Source organism: Podarcis vaucheri (genome assembly GCF_965113315.1).
Source record: "Podarcis vaucheri genome assembly, chromosome: 7".
Taxonomy (NCBI): domain Eukaryota; kingdom Metazoa; phylum Chordata; class Lepidosauria; order Squamata; family Lacertidae; genus Podarcis; species Podarcis vaucheri.
In genome coordinates this window covers 4,309,527-4,334,296 of record NC_138765.1, presented here as the reverse complement: position 1 = coordinate 4,334,296, position 24,770 = coordinate 4,309,527, and the positions used below count along the sequence as shown (strand labels likewise).

The 24,770-nt window shown below is 51.0% G+C and overlaps 1 protein-coding gene across 1 annotated transcript; it reads left to right on the top strand.

The window, feature by feature from the left end:
• Window positions 1-578: 578 nt before the first annotated feature.
• Window positions 579-21,099, top strand: NCCRP1 (NCCRP1, F-box associated domain containing). Its single transcript, XM_082231362.1, has 6 exons — window positions 579-826; window positions 7,506-7,577; window positions 9,955-10,036; window positions 10,944-11,039; window positions 18,254-18,398; window positions 20,395-21,099. The coding sequence occupies exons 1-6, from the start codon at window positions 697-699 to the stop codon at window positions 20,533-20,535; spliced, it is 666 nt and encodes a 221-aa protein (XP_082087488.1). The 5' UTR covers window positions 579-696; the 3' UTR covers window positions 20,536-21,099.
• Window positions 21,100-24,770: the final 3,671 nt, after the last annotated feature.

Genomic DNA, 24,770 nt, shown 5'->3' with positions numbered 1-24,770 from the left:
AAACCCACCTCCTGGGTTTGTTGGGACGATGAAATCCAGGGAGGACGGGAAGACGCTGCCAATTTTCTTTGTCTTTTTCTAAACCCCAAACCATCTTGTGCCACGGCTGGAGTCGCCTGCTGTGCATGTGCAGAGTGCTTTTACCTCCCTGCCAGTTTAGTCAGCCCTTCGTCTCCAGGGCATGATGCCGTGTGCTTCTAGAGTTGGGGAGGAGGGCGCCCCAGTATTTGATTTTGGAATGAGAGAGCCACTGTGGTGTGGTGCTTAGTGTGTCCGACCTGGACCTGAGTTCAAATCCCCCCCCCCACTGGTCCATAATAAAGATCGCTGACTCTAGCCTTGGGGACTACTAGTCACCGCCTCTCAGCCTGACCTCCCTCACAGGGGAAGGAGACCCGTCATGCGCGCCACCTTGCGCTCCATGGAGACAAAAGTCAAATATATAACAAACAGGATAGAAATAGACGGGTGGAGGTGAGCCAGGTTGCTGGGCGGGTCTCCTCGGCTGCAGAAGGCCGTTTTGCATCGCTTTCCGCCCTCCCTCCGGGAGTTTCTGTGGCCGCCGGCCCGCCTCTCCCCTCCTTCCAGCTTCTAAGGTAGGACAGCCTTGCGCAAGCCGCCCGCCGGCACTTTGCAAAACTTCCCCTCCGACGACGCCCGCTTGGCTTTTGCCCTTCAGCTCCTGCCGTTGTCCCGATGGCTTCGGAGGAGCAGCAGCTACAGAGGAAGCGAGCCCCGAAGCAGCCGCCTCCGGGGGTCCCCGTCGCCCCCGACCCCGCGCTGAAGCCCTTCGAGAGAAACCTGCTGCGGAACCCCAACCCCGAAGGTACCACGCGGCTCCCCCTGGCGCCCGCTTCTCCTTCAGCCCCTTCGAAGGGACCTGGGGGGGGTCGATGGGGGAGAGGGGTGCCTGCTTTGCAAAAGAGGGGGGGTTGACCACCTCCACCCAGTGGCGTAGCGTGGGGGGTGCAGGGGGGGCCGGCCGCACCGGGCGCAACATCTGGGGGTTAGGGTTAGGGGGCGCAAATTACTTGCCTTGCCCCGGGTGCTGACAACCCACGCTACGCCACTGCCTCCACCCCAACGGCCTTTCTAAGGGTCAACATTGCAAGAAGTGGTCCCCCAGCCCCGCAGCAATGCGTTTTTGGCAAGAACCCTTTGGCACTGCTTAGCGGCGATTGCTGCCTCCAACGGGGTTGGGCTGGATGACCTTTGGGGATCCCGTACAACTCTATAATCCTGTGGTTCTAGGAATCAATGACATATCAAGGATATTTCTATCTCCCAGCCCTCTACATCAGGGGTCCCCAAACTAAGGCCCGGGGGCCGGAAAAGGCCCGAGGGACTCCTTTATTCGGCCCACGGCGACCCCCGCTGCCCGCTCTTACCGGCGCTGTGCTGTGCGGCTGCCCACTTAGCTTGTGCGGAAGCAGGACTAAGATGTGGAGATATGCTCCAGAGATCCAGACCATGGGGAGCCCCAAGAAATTAATGAATACAATTTGGACTATAATTTGATCTTTTTTATTTTGGTTTTTAAATTGAAGTATTATGATTGGATATTTAATTGGATGTTCTTTATTAGAAAATCAGTAAAAATGATTTTAAAAACGCCCCAGAAATAGCTTGTGCGCATGCGCAATAGTTATTTGCACATGCACAAGCATTATTTGTGGTGCACATCCAGGTCAGAGGAGGCCCGTGCACATGCGCACAAGCGATTTCCGGTGCTCCTCCGACTTGGAAGTGCGCCGGAAATAGCGTGTGTGCATGTGCTCCCCCGCCCCCTGGCCTGCCACACGATCGGCGCTGGAGACACCAGCCCAAGGCGTGATAAGTTTGCTGACCCCTGCTCTACATGTTAAAAAGGTAAAGGAACCCCTGACCATTAGGTCCAGTCGTGACCGACTCTGGGGTTGCAGTGCTCATCTCGCTTTATTGGCCGAGGGAGCCGGCGTACAGCTTCCGGGTCATGTGGCCAGCATGACTAAGCCGCTTCTGGCGAACCAGAGCAGCGCACGGAAACGCCCTTTACCTTCCCACCAGAGCGGTACCTATTTATCTACTTGAACTTCATGCTTTCAAACTGCTAGGTGGGCAGGAGCAGGGACCGAGCAACGGGAGCTCACCCCGTCGTGGGGATTCGAACCGCCGACCTTCTGATCGGCAAGCCCTAGGCTCTGTGGTTTAACCCACAGCGCCACCCACGTCCCCATGCTCTACATGTTACTGAAGCTATATTCCACCCTTCGTCCACCCGGCTTTCTCCTGATGTTGTCGAACTACAACTCCCATCAGCCTCAGTTTGGGGTGCTATTGAGAGTTGTGGTCTGGCAACACCTGGAAGAAGACAGGTGGGCGAAGGCTGCTCTGTTCCACTTCTTTGCAATAGCATCCCTTGCTGTGCCTGAAGAGCCAAGCCCAGGGCTGCCTCTTAATCTTAAACTGACAGACTTGGAGATACTAGCAATCCAAAACAAACAAACACCTTAAGAGCTCTGCAGAGGAGATGGAGCCAGACCGCGCTCTGTGTGGTGTCTTTCTGGCGCGCCTCTGTGTTTACATGGAGTGTGTTCTGGAGCTAAGATGCATCCCTTCGTAGATTTAGCTTCCTGAGACCCCGAGAAGAGAGCTGAACTCTGAAGAATGACAATGCTGGCAAGAAAGGCGCGAGAGGAATTCTAATAAGGCATTCCTCCGCCAGACGGTGCTTTATCAGAGACTAGAAAGCAGGGACACGTTTGCCCATTAAAAGATACCTCTAACTGAAGTGGATTTTCTCCCAGCAGGGATCACTGTTCAATGGCTATTTGCTAGACTTGCCCTTGCAGGAGTCTGAGATAGGAAGACAGCTTGACTTGCCAGCCAGCCAGCCAGCTCCTCACTCAGAGCTACAGCATTGAGCAGCTGGCTTATCGGGTGACAGGCATGTACAGTTTTGCATCGATTCAATTTTGCATTTTGCTACTAGGAGGTAGCATCTGAGCTTGTTTTCCTCCTCCCTCCCCTCCCCTTTTCCTCTTGTGCCATGTCTCTCATTTGTAAGCCTGGAGGCAAACAGGCTCTTCTTACTGATTTTGTAAGTTGCTCTTTGAGCCGTTATAAATATATACCATATTTTTTGCTCTATAAGACTCACTTTTCCCCTCCTAAAAAGTAAGGGGAAATGTGTGTGCGTCTTAATGGAGTGAATGCAGACTGCACAGCTATCCCAGAAGCCAGAACAGCAAGAGGGATTGCTGCTTTCACTGCACAGCAATCCCTCTTCCTGTTCTGGCTTCTGGGATTCAGAATATTTTTTTTCTTGTTTTCCTCCTCCAAAAACTAGGTGCGTCTTGTGGTCTGGTGCGTCTTAAGGAGCGAAAAATACAGTATATATACTTACAGTGGCACAAGGAGAAAATCTTTAGACGATTCAAAACGTATCTGGATGTGGAGGCCGAGGGAAAAATAACGGGGATATGGAATGCAGGATTTAGGAGGGATGTTTGCAGGAATTAGCTGTGCTTGTCGCACCGAAGGTTGGGTAGAAATTGCAAGAGCTGAGTGATGAGCAACTGAGAGGACTTAGCTTTTGGTGGGGTTGCGAGTCTACGATAACTTCCATATTTGAGTTAGAACATCCGCTGGAACATAGAAGAGGTTCATCTCTTGCAGGCAGAGAAGTCTCCACCTTCAGCCACCTTAAAGGTAAAGGGACCCCTGACCGTTAGGTCCAGTCGTGACCGACTCTGGGGTGGCGGCGCTCATCTCGCTTTATTGGCCGAGGGAGCTTCCGGGTCATGTGGCCAGCATGACCAAGCCGCTTCTGGTGAACCAGAGCAGCACACGGAAACACCATTTACCTTCCCGCCGGAGTGGTACCTATTTATCTACTTGCACTTTGACATGCTTTCGAACTGCTAGGTTACATTACCAACTGCTAGCCACATTACCAAGGCCACAAATACTTCAGCTTGTTCTAAGAGTCTTAGCTGAGTTTAGGAATCAGGTGCCTGTCCCTTACAGGCTTACCTGCAAGTAGCTCAGCCGATACCATTGGCAGCAACTGCTGTGATGTCACAGAACACTCTGGACTATTCTCTTCCTTCTACTCTCTTCTTTTCATCCTTCTCCGGGTCAGCACACCCCACCGCGCCCCAATGCACACATATGAAGGAAAGGTACACACACACCCCAGTTTACATTTCCAAGGGCTCAGGGCAAAAGTCGGATCCGGCAGAATCAATCTGAGACTGAAATAATAATAATTTATTATATATACACCCCGCCCATCTGGCTGGGTTTCCCCAGCCACTCTGGGCGGTTTCCAGCAAAATATTAAAATGCAATAATTCATCTAATATTAAAAGCTTCCCTAAAGAGGGCTGCCTTCAGATGTCTTCTAAAAGTCTGGTAGTTGTTTTTCTCTTTGACATCTGGTGGGAGGGCGTTCCACAGGGCGGGTGCCACCACCGAGAAGGCCCTCTGCCTGGTTCCCTGTAACTTGGCTTCTCGCAGGGAGGGAACCACCAGAAGGCCCTCGGAGCTGGACCTAGTGTCCGGGCTGAATGATGGGGGTGGAGACGCTCCTTCAGGTATACAGGACTGAGGCCGTTTAGGGCTTTAAATGCCAGCCCCAACACTTAATTGTACTCGGAAACATACTGGGAGCCAATGTAGGTCTTTCAGGACTGGTGTTATGTGGTCTCAGCGGCCGCTCCCAGTCCCCAGTCTAGCTGCCGCATTCTGGATTAGTTGTAGTTTCCGGGTCACCTTCAAAGGTAGCCCCATGTAGAGTGCATTGCAGTAGTCCAAGCGGGAGATAACCAGAGCATGCACCACTCTGGCGAGACAGTCTGCAGGCAGGTAGGGTCTCATCCTGCGTACCAGATGGAGCTGATAAACAGCTGCCCTGGACACAGAATTGACCTGCGTCTCCATGGACAGCCATGAGTCCAAAATGACTCCCAAGCTGCACACCTGGTCCTTCAGGGACACAGTTGCCCCATTCAGGACCAGGGAGCCCATAGATCTGAAAGAGGAGGGAAATACTTTCACTCTTCCAACGTTCTCCTTTAGCCAAAGGTCCTTTTCAAGAGAGGAGCAGGGGACTGCCCTCACCACCTGCTGGCCCAAGGGGCTGTGGGGCAGGTGGGTGAGCTCAGAGGCTTGTTATCGCCACATTGGCAACCTCTATCCCAGCTGCTTAAATGCCTCTTCTTGACCGTTTGCCTCTGAGAAGTTGGAATGTGCGTAGTCATTCTGTTACATCCCAGCCAGGAAGGTTGGTGATCAAGGTTGGCAGATTTGCACAGTATTTATGAATGGGTTGATATTCTCTCTGGGGCCGCCTCTAGAATCCTTCCAGCCAACGGACCGCAAGCATGTAAATGAATGTGGTGGGGAAGAGCAAGGAGATTGCTTGCGAGATCCGACAGTGTCAGCCTTTAATGAAAGGTCCTTTGCCTGTTTCCCTTCCAGAAAATAGCAAACGGCTTTTTTCTGATGTTGAGCCAAGGAGAGTTTTTGCTGTTCTGGCTACTCAGCGTTCCAGGCCGCTGCAAGGCAGGGCGGATGCCTAAACATGTTAAAACTTGCTGGTGCAGGAGATTAACTCCCAGAGCTCTGAAACAGCTTGTCTTTGGCCTTGCTGGTGCCGCTTGCCTGGGGGTGCAGGAAGATCTCCGCAATTACCCGTAATTAATTGGCAGTCATAATCCTTGCGCGCTTGCAAGGAGGCCTTGTAGCTTCCAGGCCTGCCCTCGTCACTCCCAATTAACACGGCCCTTTCTTAAGAAGGCAGTAAGTGTCTGCTGGATAAAGCCCAAAGGGGCCCATGTAGTCCAGCACCCTGATTTTACGGGGCAAACAAGATACCTGTTTAGTTAGAATCATAGAATCCTAGAGTTGGAAGAGACCACAAGGGCCATCGAGTCCAACCCCCTGCCAAGCAGGAAACACCATCAGAGCACTCCTGACATATGGTTGTCAAGCCTCTGCTTAAAGACCTCCAAAGTAGGAGACTCCACCACACTCCTTGGCAGCAAATTCCACTGTCAAACAGCTCTTACTGTCAGGAAGTTCTTCCTAATGTTTAGGTAGAATCTTCTTTCTTGTAGTTTGGATCCATTGCTCCGTGTCCGCTTCTCTGGAGCAGCAGAAAACAACCTTTCTCCCTCCTCTATGTGACATCTTTTTATATATTTGAACATGGCTATCATATCACCCCTTAACCTCCTCTTCTCCAGGCTAAACATGCCCAGCTCCCTTAGCCGTTCCTCATAAGACATCGTTTCCAGGCCTTTGACCATTTTGGTTGCCCTCCTCTGGACACGTTCCAGTTTGTCAGTGTCCTTCTTGAATTGTGGTGCCCAGAACTGGACACAGTACTCCAGGTGAGGTCTGACCAGAGCAGAATACAGTGGCACTATTACTTCCCTTGATCTAGATGCTATACTCCTATTGATGCAGCCCAGAATTGCATTGGCTTTTTTAGCTGCCGCGTCACACTGTTGGCTCAGGTCAAGTTTGTGGTCAACCAAGACTCCTAGATCCTTTTCACATGTACTGCTCTCAAGCCAGGTGTCACCCATCTTGTCACCCTTAGAAGGGAACCGCTCATCCCCTTGCAATGCAGGAATCGCCTATGTATGTGAGAGAGGTTCAGGGCAGGACAGTGGCGTAGCGAGGATTGCTGGCTCCCAGGGCAAGGAAAGTATTCTGCCCTGTAACTGGCACCTCCATGCGGCGCTGCAGCTGCTGCCAGACAGATCTGCAGAGCAGCCGCAAGACATGGGTGCAGATCTCCTGTTAAGGTGGCAGCTGCAGAGGTGCACCTGTAATATTTTTTTTTTCAGTTGCCCTGGGGTCCCCACCCCCATGCTATGCCACTGGCTGGGCTTGGTGCTAAAAGCAATCCTTATGGGGTCCTCGCTGCGGGATCACCTTCACCCAGTGCAATACCATCTGCACTGGCTCCCGGTGGAGTACAGGATCAGGTTTAAGGTGCTGGTTTTATAGCTCTATACGGCCTAGGACCCTCATACCTATGGGGCCGCCTCTCCTGATATGTCCCACGGAGGACCTTACGGTCTTCAAACAAAAACTTCTTGGAGGTCCCGGGCCACAGGGAGGTTAGCCTGGCCTCGACCAGAGCCAGGGCCTTTTCAGTACTGGCCCCGATCTGGTGGAACGATCTGTCACAAGAGACTAGGGCCCTGCGGGACTTGACATCTTTCCGCAGGGCCTGCAAGACGGAGCTGTTCCACCAGGCCTTTGGCCAAGGCACAGTCTGACCCCCTCCTTTGGTAATTCTTCACAGAACTCTAGCCCAACGGTTGCCATCAATTTGATTTGAACTGATTTTATAATGAATTGATTTTAGAATGCTGTATTATTTTACTGTTGTTAGCCGCTCTGAGCCCAGCTTCGGCTGGGGAGGGCGGGATAAAAATAAATTTATTATTATTATTATTAATTATCAAGGTTCAATGCATTTTCCTCTTCCCCCATTTATTTTACAGGTGTGAATATTTCGGAGCCAGCGCCACCCCTGACGCTTCCCAGGGCAGCTTGGAATCCCCTGGACCCCAAAGGTGACGTAATGCGTGACAGCGGGAGGCGATTGGGGTTGTGGCAACTGGCTGTGGGCCTCTCCTTGCAAGCCCAGATCTGGCTGGCATGTGCAACTTGTTAATTTCCTCCTGAGTGGAAGTTATCGATAGAAGCCGAAAACTCACTCCTTAGGAATAAAAACACACAGCGAGCGTAAAAATCAGTTTATTGATAATAAAACTCAAACCAGAAACCACAAAATCATATTCTGGGAAGCTTTGGAACAGCAGTACTCTGACCCAGGTCACTGATGGTCATAATCCTTTAAGCGTGACGACAGTTTAGCAGGACCTGTCAGGGATCCGTCAAAGGGGGCGGATTATAGTTTCACAAAGGGAGGAAGAGCATAAATCGAGCCATCCATAGAGAAATGTTTGAACAAGCGATCAGATGACTCAAGCCAGACTAAACGGATCAGAATATCAAAAGGAAATGGAAATGAGTTGCCCAAGGTGGGAGACAAAGACTTACAGAATGACTTGAGGGACAGGTGTCAAGTCACAGGTTCAGATTTCTGACTGATATCTGTGATGTTTCTGTGTTGCACATAAATGTTGCGTTTCCAAGGAGGTGTTTCTGTGATGGGGGAAATGGAACTTTTAAAACATGCTGTAAACCAGGGGTCAGCAAACATTTTCATCAGGGGGCCGGTCCACTGTCCCTCAGGCCTTGTGGGGGTCCAGACTATATATATATATTTGGGGGGCGGGGGATATGAACGAATTACTATGCCCCACAAATAACCCAGAGATACATTTTAAATAAAAGCACACATTCTACTCATGTAAAAACACGCTGATTCCCAGACCGTCCGTGGGCCAGATTTAGAAGGCGATTGGGCTGGATCCGGCCCCCGGGCCTTAGTTTGCCTACCCATGCCGTAAACCCAGATCAAGGCTGCTTCTTCCTCTTGCTGTCTTGAGGGGAGAAACTTTGCTTCCCAACTTTGCTTTTCCTTTTGCCCGGTTACAGTCTGCAGTTCTTTCCTCTGACCGACAAGCAGACCTGCACGGAATTGCGAGTCCTTTGAGCAAGGGATTGGTGCAAAAGTGACCCCAATTTTTACACCAGGCCTTTTGAGAAACCTAGCCCCAGAAGCGTGCGTAAAAAGCAGTTTCCTTGATAGGAAGTGGGTTGGTCTTGTTTTTTTAAGAACCTAAGGTGTAGCTTGTTAAGTTGTGGGTGGACATATCAGACGACACAGCGATTCTTCAAACAGCTCTTGTTTATTCACAGGCCAGGACAGAACTGAACTGAAGGGTTCAGCCAGCCTGCTTATATAGAGCTCCACTCCAACGCAACTGTAACACTTTCTGTAACTATCCAATCACTGAACGTCACTTTCAATCCCTTATTTGCATATGTGGACCTGAGTGAAAACTATCTACAGTCTCCCCCTGCTGGTCCAGGGTGAGAACTTCAGTACATAACATAGCTTGTGTTTGCATTGATGCAAAATAGTTGAGACAGTGGACCAGGTTGTGAATTCTGTATCATTCCCTCAGTGGGGCTTCCTTTGCGCTTGACCCAGAAGATGCAGTCGGCGCAGAATGCTGCAGCACGATTGCTGACAGCAGAGAGACCTTGTCAGCATATAGCGCCTGTGCTCAGAGATCTTCCCTGGTTGCCAATTTGCTACCAGGCCAAGTTCAAGGTGTTGCTGTTAGTACAGGGGTAGGCAACCTAAGGCCCATGGGCCGGATCCGGCCCAACCGCCTTCTCAATCCGGCCCACGGACGGTCCGGGAATCAGCGTGTTTTTACATGAGTAGAATGTGTCCTTTTATTTAAAATGCATCTCTGGGTTATTTGTGGGGCATAGGAATTTGTTCCTTTCCCCCCCTGTTGCAGGTGCCTCAAAATCACAATTCCGCATTTGTAATAACTTGATCTTTGGAACTCCCTGCCACTTGACTGTACTTTTGCCTTCACTGTACTTTTTTCTGTACATGTTAAAAGCATTCTTGTTCAGACAAGGCTTCCAATATATTTAGAAAGCTGATGTGAGTTTTGTTTTTATTGCTGTTTTACCTTTTGAATGTTTTAAATAGATCTTTTTATTGTTTTGTAAGCCACTTTGAGGCTTTCTTTTCTTTTGCAACCAAGCAGTGTATAAATTTTATGAAATAAATACATATATTTTTATTCGGAAGCTGCACAAGCTCAGGGACACCTGCTGTTGTGTTTATTTTTTGGGGGGGGGACACCCGCATGTTCCATCTAGAGGGGGGAAAGCGTTCTGTGTATGCTCAGGAGCACCTGGCTCGAGATTCCAGAATGCAGGGACACAGGAAAATGGCAATCTACTAAAACCATTTCCCTTTCCTCTTGGGGGTCCCCTTTCCATCTCTCCCCACAGGTATTTTCAAAGGCTGGCAAGTCAGCATCGAGCCCTTGGACAAGGCAGAGCTCACCCCAAAGTCCATCTTGCCACGCTATAGGTGAGTGGGGGACTCACTGGCAGGGCCCTGGATTTAGGTTTGATGAGGCCCTCAGCTCCTGAAGGTAATGGGGCCCTTTCTATGTCCAGCTGTCCTTTGTCAACAACAAATGGCCGCTGTTTTTTGTGATGAATATATGCTATATGGTAATTTATGGACCTAGTGGGTATCTCAAGCCATTTGCACATGTTGCTGTGCAACCCGTCCATGCAGAATGTAGGCACCCTATATATAAAAGGTAAAGTCCAGTCGTGGCCGACTCTGGGGTTGCGGCGCTCATCTCGCTTTACTGGCTGAGGGAGCCGGCGTACAGCTTCCGGGTCATGTGGCCAGCAGGACTTAGCCGCTTCTGGCGAACCAGAGCAGCGCACGGAAACGCCGTTTACCTTCCCGCCGGAGCGGTACCTATTTATCTACTTGCACTTGACGTGCTTTTGAACTGCTAGGTTGGCAGGAGCAGGGACCGAGCAATGGGAGCTCACCCCATCGCAGGGATTCGAACCACCGACCTTTTGTTTAGCAAGCCCTAGGCTCTGTGGTTTAACCCACAGCGCCACCCGCGTCCCTACCCGATATATAGAAAGGAGCAAACCAGTGATATTTTAGGGAGCAGGCTAGCAGGCGCGGCCCATGACTTACGTCACAGGAGCCTACACAACACAAAACACTGTTGCTGTATATAAGCTTTATTTTTTTTGTTGCTTATCTTATATTTTGGAAATGTGCATCCAGGTTTTTTTGCTTTACATTTTTTTGCCCCCCCCCCCCCAGAGAGTGGTGCCCTAAGCTATATCTTGTTTAGCTTATACACAAATCCGGCACTGGAGTCCCTGTGATCTGGTCTTGTCTCTTTGAGTCTCATTGGAACAGCTCACCTGCTTCCTTCTCTCCCTTTCGCCCTTTCTAGCTGGTGCGTAAAGCAGCAACACATAGACTTGGTGGCTGAAGGATTTTGGGAGGAGCTACTGGATTCGTACCAGCCGAACATCACCGTCATGGACTGGTAAGCGTGTGTGGCCAGCCGGCGGTTAGTTCCCCCTGCATTGCAGGGGGTTGGACTGGATGACCCTGGATATCAGGAGCTCAGCCTACACTCGAGTAGGACCCTGGCAGAGACACATGTCCGACTGGCATGTTCTCTCCCTCCTGGTTGATCATTTGGGAGCTTCAAAAGCTTCCTTCTGCCCGAACATCACAGCGACTGATGCCAACAGACACCAGCACACATAGGGATCCGCAGAGTTTGCACAGCTTGCGTAACAGACCTCAGCAACTCAGCATTTTGGCTAATCTACTTTAGTTACATATAAACACACACGGAGCACTGCAACATGGCTCCCTCTCTCTCTAGCATCAGACAGCAAAGACAAAAAGGACAATAGTCCCACTTCACGGAACACAGGAACACAAACATCCTGTCTCCGTCACTTCCCACTCCGTGGAGTCAAAACTATTAAGTTGTGAGTTGACATAGCAGCCGGCACAGCGATTTCTTCAAGTAGCTCTTTTATTCTGGTAAGCTGGAAATAAACTGACTGCGAACAGCTCAGCCGGCCTGTATTTATAGTCAGCCGGCTGTCAACATTGTAACCATAACAGCTCAGAGTTCCCGCCTAAAATAACGGACGCGGACCTGAGTGAAAACTATCTACAGACCTGAGTGAAAACTATATACAATATCCCCCTGTTGGCCCAGGGTGAACTACACTACATAACACCCCTCCCCACCGAGATAAGGCGTTAGTTACAATCGTAATGGTTTCCTTATATACAACACTACGCGTAATGGTTCAATTAGGCACAAAAGCATATCGGTTACATTTCCCCTACTTAGACCAACAGTGATACCTGTCCAACAACATAGTCCTTTAAATAAGTTGGGCGCTTGGAAACTCTGCCAGACCGCCGGGGACTGGTAGCCAAGTCCGGAGGGCCACACAGTTCTCGCTGAGGCTGTGGTGCGACCCTAGGTGGCGTTGGAACCAACTCCCCTGGATCCGCTGCTGTGGGTGGAGCCTCCGCAAGTGGAGTGGTCTGAGTCTGTTCTGAAACGGCTTGGTTCGGCTCCACGCTGGCAGTTTGCGAGGGAGGTGTAGGTGGGGCCTCGCCATCTGTACGTGTCTCTTCTGGAGCCGCAAGCGCAGTTGGGGGCACCTCGGTAGTGTCCACGTCCCCAACCCTGCGCCTAAGCTGGTCTATGTGCCGTCGCCACAAGCGTCCGTCTTCGAGTGCCACCTGGTATGAGCGAGGTCCAGTGACTCCCACTACTGTGGCTGGCACCCAAGGAATGTCCCCCACATAGTTCCGGGCAAAGACCTGGTTTCCTGGGACAAATGACCGTGGTGCGTTGGCACAGCCTGGGGGTTCAGCCACGGCAAAGTCTGGGTGTAGCCGGTCGAGCGGTGACCTGAGGCGGCGGCCCATAAGCAGTTCAGCAGGGCTCCTCCCTGTGGCCGCATGAGGGGTGATGTGTTGCATGAACAAGTATTCGGTGACCCGCTCATGCCAGTCTCCCCGGTCCAGGCGCGCCAGTGCCTCTTTTGTCGAGCGCACCATTCTTTCTGCTTGCCCGTTGCTGGATGGATGAAAAGGTGCCGTTAGGGCATGGCGGATGCCCAGTCCCAAAAGATACCGCTCAAACGTGCCTGACGTGAACTGCGGTCCGTTGTCAGATACCAGGACATCAGGACACCCATGCGTTGCAAACAGGCCTCGCAGCACCCGGATGACAGCTTCGGTAGTGGTGGAGGGCATCAGGGCGACCTCCAGCCATTTGGAATAGGCGTCCACCACTACCATAAAAGTCCGGCCGTGAAAGGGGCCAGCCAGATCGATGTGCACCCTCGACCAGGGTGTCTTTGGCGTCTCCCAGGTGTGTCCCTTAGCTGCCGGTGGTGCAGGCCTCGACTCTTGGCATGCTTGGCAGGCGGACACCCAGGCAGTGATGGCATCGTCCATATTAGGCCACCAGACGTAACACCGAGCCAACGCCTTCATTTTGACAATTCCCGGGTGGCCAACGTGCAAAGCCTCCAGGACGCGCTGACGGAGTCCCTGGGGAATCACGACGCGGTCTCCCCACAGCAGACAGCCGCGATGAGCTGAGAGTTCATGTTGTCTGGTTGCGAAGGGCTGTAACTCCGATGCAAAAGGCCCTTGTGGCCACCCCCTCCACACCCAGTTGAGCACCCGGCTGATGGTGCGATCCTGGGCAGACGCGGAGGCCACAGTGGCAGCCGATACAGGCGCTGTCGGAAGATCCTCAATCAGAAGGAGCGATGAAGCTGGAGCCGGGTCTTCCACAAATGCTGGAAGAGGGCAACGGCTGAGGGCGTCGGCATGGCCCATCGATTTCCCCGGGCGATGGATGAGCTGGTAGTGGTAGGCAGCCAGGAAAACAGTCCATCGCAGCATGCGTGGTGAGAGGACCGGTGGAGTTGGTCGATCACCGGCGAGGAGGCCCAGGAGTGGCTTGTGGTCAGTGATGAGGTCAAAAGTCCTGCCATAGAGGTATTCATGGAACCTCTTCACTCCAGCCACAAGTGCCAATGCCTCCTTGTCGAGCTGGCTGTAATTCCGTTCCGTCGGAGATAGTGTCCTGGAAAAGTAGGCGAGCGGTGCTTCTCTTCCATCTGGAAAACGGTGACTAAGGACAGCACCGATGCCAAAAAGGTGAGGCGTCGCAGGCAAGGACCAGCGGCCTGGATTCACTGTACTGTACCAGCACACTGTCTGAAGAAAGGAGAGCCTTGACCGCGTTGAAGGCCGCCGTCTCCCGATGACCCCAGGACCAAGGCGTCTTAGTGCTAAGGAGTCGGTGAAGAGGCTCAGCCACTGTGGCTTTGTGGGGCAGGAACATGTTATAAAAGTTCAGCAGCCCCAGGAATGCCTGCAACTCCGTTTTGTTTTTTGGGGTGGGGGCCTGCTGGATAGCGCGGATCTTGGATGTGGTTGGATGAAGGCCGGAGGCATCGATAAGATAGCCCAGGAACTCCACCTGTGGAACGGCGATCTGGCACTTCTCCCTCTTTACCTTGAGCCCGGCCTCCTGGAACCTGGTCAGCACGGCACGGAGGCGCTCGAATAGCTGCTGGTGTGAGTCTGCAGACACCAAGACGTCATCAAAATATGGTACCACGCCCGGAAGCCCTTGCAGGAGACGCTCCATAAGGCTTTGGAAGATGCCAGGAGCCACACTCACCCCGAACTGCAACCGGCGGCAACGGAATGCCCCCCGGTGGGTGACGATCGTCTGGGCCTCAGCAGTGGCATCATCGACAGGCAGTTGTTGATAGGCTTGGGCAAGGTCCAGCTTAGCGAAGATCTTACCCTCACCCAGGGAATGCAGCAGGTGGTGGACAACAGGAACCGGATAAGCGTGCTGCTGAAGTGCCTTGTTAATCGTGCACTTGTAGTCAGCGCAGATTCTCACCGACCCATCTGGCTTGACAGGCGTGACGATGGGGGTTTCCCACTTTGCGTGGTCAACCGGCTCCAAAACTCCTTGGGCGATCAGTTTGTCCAGTTGTTCGTCCACCTTAGCCTTGAGAGCAAAGGGAACCCGGCGTGGTTTTAGCTTGATGGGGGCGATTTGTGGATCAAGGCTAAAGGAGATGGGCGTACCTGTATATTGCCCCAAGGTGCCGTCAAAAACCTCGGCAAAGTCTTTGACCAGACCCTCAGTCTCTGTGTTAGAGATGCAGTTGATGCCGGTGATTTCCAGGCCGAGGGCATCAAACCAGTCTAGCCCTAGGAGGCTTGGCCGCTGACCTTCGACCACCACCAACCGGAGCAGGCCCGAAAAATCCTTGAAGGCGATCCGGAACCGGCCAACGCCTACCATGGGAATGTCGTTTCCCTGGTAGTCTCTCAGGTGTACGCGGTGAGAGTCGAGTTGCCTTTTGGACACTCTGGGTACCAGTCTTTTGAGGGTGCTCCATGACACGATGGACAGGGCAGACCCGGTGTCGATCTCCATGTCACATGGAGCTCCTTCAATGAGCACCGTGACGTTCAGCTTGCGTCGCGTCGACGAGTCGGTTTGGCCAATCGTGGTTCCAGACGGGCAGCGGCAGTTGGTGAGAGCGAAACAACTTCCCTTGGCAGACTGGCGTGAAGACTTGGACTTGTGAGTCGATGAAGGGGGGGTGTCAGACGGAGCCGATCGGCAGACCTTAGCGATGTGGCCCCTTCTGGAACACTTCCTACAGATGGCGTCTCTGAATCGACACTTGGCACGGGAATGGTTGCCTCCGCAGCCAGCACATTCCGGTTGGCCCTTGGAGTTCTGTTGGAACTTCCTGCGCTCCCGCTTTGTCTGGTGCACATCATCGTCTTCACTGGAGGATGCCTCATCACTGCTGGCCTCTTCATGATGCACCGGAACTGGCTCCCTAGCAAGACGCGGGGTGCTGGACTTGCGGATCTCCTGGGCGTAGCGTTCAGCAGCTTCTGAGGCCACAGCCTCCTCAATGGCTTTCTGTAGCGTGAGGTCTGGCTTGGCTAGGAGACGCCGTTGCAGATGGATGTCCCGGACCCCGCAGACGATTCGATCCATCAGGGCATCGTCTAAGTCTCGGAACTCACAGTGCATTGCAGCCTGTCGCAGGGTGGTGGTGTAGTTGTTGATTGACTCCCCCTCTGCCTGGTTCCGGTGGTAGAACGCATGGCGGGCAGCAATCTTGGACGGCTTTGGTGCGTAGTGGCTGCGGAGCTTCTCTTGGATCGTGTCCCATGGTGTTTCCTGGACTGCTTCAGGCGCAACCAATGCTCGGGCCGTCTCAAACACCTCAGGCCCACAGAGGCTGAGGAATAGGCCCCGCTTCCGATCCTTTGATACTGCTGTCAGCTCATTGGCTTGGAGGTAGCAGTCGAACCGAGCGAGGTAGGAGTCCCACGATTCAGATGCTGGCGCAAACGGCGGTAGAGGCACAAGTGAAGCCATGATTCCGATGCCTGCGTGAAAGGCGATGGATGGAACACAGTGCTCCAGCCAGAACAGTCAGCTCTGAATTGGTTCTGCCCAGTGATTTCGCTCAGTGATTTCGCTCAGTGATTCAGCTCAGTTCAGAGGCTGGCCGCATCTGGCTGTGCTCTGATGTCCATCCATCCCATCCTCGTCGCCAGTATTAAGTTGTGAGTTGACATAGCAGCCGGCACAGCGATTTCTTCAAGTAGCTCTTTTATTCTGGTAAGCTGGAAATAAACTGACTGCGAACAGCTCAGCCGGCCTGTATTTATAGTCAGCCGGCTGTCAACATTGTAACCATAACAGCTCAGAGTTCCCGCCTAAAATAACGGACGCGGACCTGAGTGAAAACTATCTACAGACCTGAGTGAAAACTATATACAATATCCCCCTGTTGGCCCAGGGTGAACTACACTACATAACAAAAACATCCACCATCATGTGATAGACAACAATCCCATGACTGCAATCACGGAGCAGGAATTCTAACACCTTGAGGGTCCCTTGCAAGTCTACAGTTTTATGATTCTACGACCCTGGTTCTTTCCTGGCCTTGTTTGGCACATTGGACAAGAAGCAGACTGAGAGCGTCACTGGGTCTCTAAAAATAAGTGCTGGGGCTTGATGCCACCTAGAAAGTTATGCTGTTTGAACTGGAAGCCTGTCCTTCAACTCCAAAATAACTTGGGCTCTCCTTCGTGAAATAAGTGATTTGCACAAGGGCCATGCAGATGGTCTGTGGCAGAACCCTTCCCCTAAGTCCCATAGTTTAGGGAATTTTTAATGTCTGATGTTTTATTGTATTTTTAATATTTTGATGATGATGATGGTGATCTTTTACCTCCCCTGTCCTGGTCTCCAACCTGATCCCTTACCCCTGGCTCTCTGTCAAAGATTCTCCCTGACTGATGAGAAGACTATTTTTAGGGGCAAGATCCCCAAGGCTGGCAGTTCCACAGGAGTGAGGGAAATAAACTTTGTACATGCTCAGATGCATTCATCCCTTGCTTATAATATATTCCAGGCATGTCCAACTGGTAGATGGCGATCTACTGGTAGATGTTCCTAGTAGATCCTGGTTGATCTCCGGCCCATCAGCAATTTCCTTACAGAAAAGCAGAAAAGGAAAAAAACCCCAAATCTCCACAACTTTGGCTTCCTAAAATCACTGCCAGTTTTTTTACATTGTGAGTAGATGGCAGTCTATTGGGAGTTGGACATCTCTGATATATTCTGATAGCAAAATTCCAGGCTAAGCCTTGGAGAGCCCTGGTTCAAATTGTTGTTGTTTAGTCATTTAGTCGTGTCCGCCTCTTGGTGACCCCCTGGACCAGAGCACGCCAGGCACTCCTGTCTTCCACTGCCTCTCGCAGTTTGGTCAAACTCATGCTGGTAGCTTTGAGAACACTGTTCCACCATCTTGTCCTCTGTCGTCCCCTTCTCCTTGTGCCCTCCATCTTTCCCAACATCAGGGTCTTTTCCGGGGAGTCTTCTCCTGAGGTGGCCAAAGTCTTGGAGCCTCAGCTTCAGGATCTGTCCTTCCAGTGAGCACTCAGGGCTGATTTCCTTCAGAATGGAGAGGTTTGATCTTCTTGCAGTCCATGGGACTCTCAAGAGTCTCCTCCAGCACCAGAATTCAAAAGCATCAATTCTTCAGCGATCAGCCTTCTTTGTGGTCCAGCTCTCACTTCCATACATCACTACAATGTGGGTTGTTTTTTTGGGGGTGGGGGCGTGATGAATGGGAGGGGCACATCTCGCACAATTTCATTCAGCTTGCTTTCAGCCACATATGTTTGAAATTGCAGAGGTTAAATGTATGTAAGATGCAATTGCACCGTCACTAAATACCATATTTTTCGCTCTATAAGACGTACCAGACCACAAGACGCACCTAGTTTTTGGAGGAGGAAAACAAGAAAAAAATATTCCGAATCTCAGAAGCAAGAACAGCAGGAGGGATCACTGCGCAGTGAAAGCAGCAATCCCTCTTGCTGTTCTGGCTTCTGGGATAGCTGCGCAGCCTGCATTCGCTCCATAAGATGCACACACATTTCCCCTTACTTTTTAGGAGGGAAAAAGTGAGCCTTATAGAGCAAAAAAGACGGTATATCTAGTAAATCAGGTGCAAAAGTGTGTTCACACATGCTTTATTTTGTACCACCAGAGGGCAGCCGTTCTGCAGTGATAAAGCCAGTCTTGGGGGGGACAAAACCATAACCTCTAACAGGACTGCTTTCTTCCTGCAGGTACGAAAACAGCAAATTGGCTGACTCTGTCTATGAACTCCACGTCCGGCTCCTGGGAGCTGACAGGGCCACGGTGATTGGTGAATTTCACCACGTGGTGCACGAGGGCGAGCAGGACGGGCAGGAAAACAAGAACTGGCGTCACGTAAGAGCCGGGTTGGGTGGGCAAGCAGAATTTGAACACAAGACACACTCCACTCCCACAGTTTACAGCAGCTGGTGTTCAGGAGCATTGCTGCCTCTGACTGTGGAGGGCAGAGCATAGCCATCGATAACCTGGTCCTGCCCCATGATTTTTTCTAATCCTCCTTTAAAGCCATCCCAGTTGGGGGCCATGTGGCAGGGAGTTCCACAGTTTAACCACACACTGTTTAAAGAAGGACTTCATTTTCCCTTTCCTGAATCCTCCAGCGTTCAGTTTCTTGGATGCCCATAACTTCTAGTGTTACGAAAGAGGGGAAATCTTTTCTCTATCTGCATATAATAATAATTATAAGCAGATATAATTTATTATTTATACCCCGCCCATCTGGCTGGGCTTCCCCAGCCACTCTGGGCGGCTTCCAAAAGAATATCAAAATACTATAATACATCAAACATTAAAAGCTTCCCGAAACAGGGCTGCCTTTAGATGTCTGGTAGTTGTTGTTCTCTTTGACATCTGGTGGGAGGGCGTTCCACAGGGCGGGTGCCACCACCGAGAAGGCCCTCTGCCTGGTTCCCTTGGCTTCTCACAGGGAGAGAGTTGCCAGAAGGCCCTCGGAGCTGGACCTCAGTGTCCGGGCTGAACGATGGGGGTGGAGACGCTCCTTCAGATATACTGGACCGAGGCCGTTTAGGGCTTTGAAGGTCAGCCCCAACACTTTGAATTGTGCTTGGAAACGTACTGGGAGCCAATGTAGGTGTTATGTGGTCTCGGTGGCCGCTCCCAGTCCCCAGTCTAGCTGCCACATTCTGGATTAGTTGCAGTTTCCAGGTCACCTTCAAAGGTAGCCCCACGTAGAGCACATTGCAGTAGTCCAAGCGGGAGATAACCAGAGCATGCACCACTCTAGTGAGACAGTCTGCGGGCAGGAAGGGTCTCATCCTGCATAGCAGATGGAGCTGGTACACAGCTGCCCTGGACACAGAATGGACCTGCACCTCCATGGACAGCCTTGAGTCCCAAATGACTCCCAGGCTGCGCACCTGGTCCTTCAGGGGCACAGTTGCCCCATTCAGGACCAGGGAGTCCTGCCTGGCAGGGGGCTGAACTCTTTCATCCAGCATCTTGTTCTCACGGTGGCCAACCAGATGCCTATGGGAAACTTGCAAGCAGGATTCGAACACAAGACACACTCCACTCCCACAGTTTCCAGCAGCTGGTGTTCAGGAGCATTGCTGTGGAGGGCAGAGCATAGCCATCGATAACCTTGTCCTCCCCCATGAATTTTTCTAATCCTCCTTTAAAGCCATCCCAGTTGGGGGGCATGTGGCAGGGAGTTCCACAGTTTAACCGTGCGCTGTTTAAAGAAGGACTTCATTTTACGAGACAGGGGAAATCTTTTCTCTATCTGCTTCCTTTGTGCCCTTCGTAATATAAAGCACCGTGTCTCCTCAGTTGGCTAGAGCGCTGTGCTGATAAGGCCAAGGTTGCAGGTTCGATCCCCCCATGGGAAAGCTGCATATTCCTACATTGCAGGGGGTTGGGACTGGATGACCTCTGGGTCCTTTCCAGCTCTGTAATTCTATGATTCAAAACTTTAAAATGCCAAACACTGTAACCGTTCTTCATAGGGGAGTTCCTCAATCTTGTTTTGCAAACTCCTGGATGTCCACAAGTTCTCGTGGACATGCACAAGCAATGGAAGAAAGCTTTTTTCTACCCACTTCCCCCACGACACGTGCAATTTTATAAAGTTCCACCATGTCGCCACTTCCTCGTTTTTTTCTCTAAACTAAAAAGCCCCAAACGCTGACTGTTCTGGGTTGGCTGAGCCGCACTGCCTGCTGTCATAAAAAACCCCTAAGGACTCAGTTTGCCTGTCCGAGAAATGGGTACATATGTGTGGGTTACGCTGGAGGAACTTTGGGGTCTCCAGCCCAGCCCCCCTGTGGTTGTAGCCTTGTGAACTGAGACCGCCCCCCCGATCTCTTTCAAGGTCTCCCACGTATTCCAGCGCTACGGAGCAGGACTGCGCCATGTCCACTTCCTCCACAAGGCCAAAGAGGTGGAGACGCCGGCTGGATTCCTCCGGACGAGAGTGACGGACAGCAGCGTCTCTGCCCAGCTGCGGGACTGATGGTGTTTGGGGGAGCGGTGGGGTGGCCAGGCATTGTGTGGAGCATCGGGGGGGGGGGTTCAGGGGGTTCCCTGAGCCGCCCAGATCCTGTAGGAAGACCCACCACAAATGACGTTTTCTTGCATCTTGATTAAAAGCAGATGTGCAACTACAAACAGCATCTTTGTAGTATATAGAGGAAGACACTCCGCCCATGTTCAGAGGCACTGTTGTTCTTCCTGACGCCATTTTATTCCAGGTCAGGGATATGGCTTGCTGGGAAAAGGTTTGGGGGCTAATCCCTGGTTCCTCGCTTTCTCGGATCAACCCCTCCCTGTAGACCTGACACCTCCCCAGCTAAACTGGGGGCTTCCTAGCAGGTTGAAGCCTACCCTTTGCACTCCTCATAACGCAGTCCTGCGCAGGCTTACTCGGGAGCAAGTCGGCGAGGCTTCTTCCCTACTAAATGCAATTTAGCGCTGCAACCTCAATGCCCAGTTTCCCATCTGTGCCATGGCAGTAAATGTAGATTTTCAGTTTTGTTGTTCTGTATGGGACAGTGACAATAAAGATTATTGTAACACTGGCATACCTTGCAGGGGTGGTTGTTTGGGGAGAGAAGATGGGGTTCAGTGCTCCATAGCTTAGGTCCCAACTTTGACTGGCAGCATCTTCAGGCAGGGCTGGGAGACACCCTACCTGCAGAGCACCTGCCAGTCATTGTCTCCAATACTGATCTAGATGGACCACTATCCTGATTCAATATAAGGACATTTTCTATGTTTCCGTCTTCAAGAAGAAGCACAGCAGCACTCCAGACTCCAAATATATTGGAGCTGGCTCCGTAGCAGAGAGGGAAGAAGAGAGAGGGCCTGCAAACCGAGAAGAGAATCACAGAATTCTCTTCTCTGGGAGGGGTGGCTAACACCCCAGAGGACAGGATCACACTTCAAAACGACCTTGACAGATTAGAGAACTGGGCAAAAACAAACAAGATGAATTTTAACAGGGAGAAATGTAAAGTATTGCACTTGGGCAAAAAAAATGAGAGGCACAAATACAAGATGGGGGACACCTGGCTTGAGAGCAGTACATGTGAAAAGGATCTAGGAGTCTTGGTTGACCACAAACTTGACATGAGCCAACAGTGTGACGCGGCAGCTAAAAAAGCCAATGCAATTCTGGGCTGCATCAATAGGAGTATAGCATCTAGATCAAGGGAAGTAATAGTGCCACTGTTTTCTGCTCTGGTCAGACCTCACCTGGAGTACTGTGTCCAGTTCTGGGCACCACAGTTCAAGAAGGACACTGGCAAACTGGAACGTGTTCAGAGGAGGGCAACCAAAATGGTCAAAGGCCTGGAAACGATGCCTTATGAGGAATGGCTAAGGGAGCTGGGCATGTTTAGCCTGGAGAAGAGGAGGTTAAGGGGTGATATGATAGCCATGTTCAAATATATAAAAGGATGTCACATAGAGGAGGGAGAAAGGTTGTTTTCTGCTGCTCCAGAGAAGCGGACACGGAGCAATGGATCCAAACTACAAGAAAGAAGATTCCACCTAAACATTAGGAAGAACTTCCTGACAGTAAGAGCTGTTCGACAGTGGAATTTGCTGCCAAGGAGTGTGGTGGAGTCTCCTACTTTGCAGGTCTTTAAGCAGAGGCTTGACAACCATATGTCAGGAGTGCTCTGATGGTGTTTCCTGCTTGGCAGGGGGTTGGACTCGATGGCCCTTGTGGGAATTGTAGGAATGGGACACCCGAAGGACATCTAGTCTAACCCTCTGCATTGCAGGAATCTCAGCTAAAGCATCCATGACAGATGGCCATCCAACCTCTGCTTAAATGGCTCCAAGGAAGAAGAGTCCACCACCTCACGAGGGAGACTGTTCCACTGTCAAGGGAGTTGGGAATATTTAGCCTGGAGAAGATATGACGGAACCACAGCCAGCTCCAATATATTCAGAGTCTGGAGTGCCGCTGTGCATCTCCTTGAAGTCAGAAACATAGAAAATTTCCGTATATTTAATCAGGATAGTGCCATTACACAAAACCAATGAAATACCATGAAAATCCCTGAAACAAGAGGTATTATCTTATAGAATTAAACTAAATAACAAAAATCAAAAAGTTTGAAGGAAAAAATTAGAAAAACCTAGAATTGAACAAAGCCTTGGCGGGAGGCCGGCTACAAACCTCGTTTCACTGGACTATTCAGTTTCCTCAGAAGGAAACAGAGAAATCATAAACCTTAAATGATTTTAAACAAACTCAAGAACAGGGCTGGAACGCTCCCCTGAGTTTACAAAAAAGGTTTGAAAACCTCAGCGGCAAGTTTTAGACATAGCCCTATTTAAAGAAAGCCAAGCAGTAGGAATAAGGAGTTGAGGACTCGGCTGTGAAAACTCTAGTATTGCCTTTACGAAAAGGTTTTTAAAAACTTACAAAGGAATATGAGATATGATGTTTTTGGTTTTAAACAAACTCAAGAACGAGGCTGAAACGCTCCTTTGGTCTAGATGTAACTGCTGATGTTAAAGAAATTGAAAATCTACATTTACTGCCATGGCACAGATGGGAAACTGGGTGTTGAGGTTGCGGTGCTAAATGCATTTAGTAGGGAAGAGGTGATTGCATAGCCATCTTCCAATATACCTGAAGGACTCTCCTCTCCCTGGAAGACGATGCCTGCATTTATTTATTTTTTGCTGCTACGGAGGGCAGGACCAGAACCACCGCTTTCAAGTACCAACGAAAGGAGATTCTGATGAAAAATTTGGTCAACCTTTCTGAAGGTAAAGGCCGTTCAACAGTGGACCGTGGTGGGTTCTCCTTCCTTGGACCTTTTTAAGCAGAGCTTGGGTGGCCACCTGCCAGCGATCCTTTATCTGCGATTCCTGCATTGCAGGGGGTTGGTCTGGATGACCTTTGGGGGTCCCCCACACCTCGCTAGAATTCTATGATCCTTTGGTTCCAGGCGGGGACAAAAAGCTCAGGGCATGAAATAAGACCAGTGGAGGATGTGGTCTCTGCTCCCCACCCCTGGATCAAGGCTAAGGCGGCTTTTTGGCCTGATTCTGTGACATTTTCATAGGATCATAGAGTTTGAAGGGACCCTGAGGGTCATCTAGCCCAACCCCCCTGCAATACAGGAATCTTTTGCCCGATGTGGCGCTCAAACCCGCAGCCCTGAGATTCAGAGTCTCAGCTATTCCATCTAAGTAGGGGGATTTCATCGGTCAGAAATCCTGCGATTCCTAGAGTCATAGAATCCTAGAGTTGGAAGAGACCACAAGGGCCATGGAGTCCAACCCCCTGCCAAGCAGGAAACACCATCAGAGCACTCCTGACATATGGTTGTCAAGCCTCTGCTTAAAGACCTCCAAAGGAGGAGACTCCACCACACTCCTTGGCAGCAAATTCCACTGTCAAACAGCTCTTACTGTCAGGAAGTTCTTCCTAATGTTTAGGTGGAATCTTCTTTCTTGTAGTTTGGATCCATTGCTCCGTGTCCGCTTCTCTGGAGCAGCAGAAAACAACCTTTCCCCCTCCTCTATGTGACATCCTTTTATATATTTGAACATGGCTATCATATCACCCCTTAACCTCCTCTTCTCCAGGCTAAACATGCCCAGCTCCCTTAGCCGTTCCTCATAAGGCATCATTTCCAGGCCTTGGACCATTTTGGTTGCCCTCCTCTGGACACGTTCCAGTTTGTCAGTGTCCTTCTTGAATTGTGGTGCCCAGAACTGGACACAGTACTCCAGGTGAGGTCTGACCAGAGCAGAATACAGTGGCACTATTACTTCCCTTGATCTAGATGCTATACTCCTATTGATGCAGCCCAGAATTGCATTGGCTTTTTTAGCTGCCGCGTCACACTGTTGGCTCATGTCAAGTTTGTGGTCAACCAAGACTCCTAGATCCTGTATTGCAGTGCTTAGATTTGTTGACTCCTTCCAGCTATACGGTTCTGTGGCACTCTGCTTGTGCTCAGAGGCACGCTCCCCCTGCCCAAACTTCAAGCGTTGATCTCTCTGGCATTGAAATTGGCAAAGTGGCAAGCCCCGGATCAAACTCCATCTCTCGCACCCCCCACCCTCCTTTGGAGGTGCCCAGTTTGGAGCTGCCTCGAAGGAAGGGAGTTAAATTGAAAACAATTTGGTGGGGATTATTGTATTCTGCTACCGGCTCCCTGAAAGCTCTTTCCAATTAAATGTTTACAAGAGGCGAGAAAAGAGTAGAAGCTACCCATC

Excerpts from the sequence above, each read along its gene's own strand:
- NCCRP1 (XM_082231362.1), top strand. The coding sequence starts at position 697 with ATGGCTTCGGAGGAGCAGCAGCTACAGAGGAAGCGAGCCCCGAAGCAG. Across the intron at positions 827-7,505 it reads GCGGAACCCCAACCCCGAAG|GTGTGAATATTTCGGAGCCA; the intron begins GTACCACGCGGC and ends TTTATTTTACAG. Across the intron at positions 11,040-18,253 it reads AACATCACCGTCATGGACTG|GTACGAAAACAGCAAATTGG; the intron begins GTAAGCGTGTGT and ends TTCTTCCTGCAG.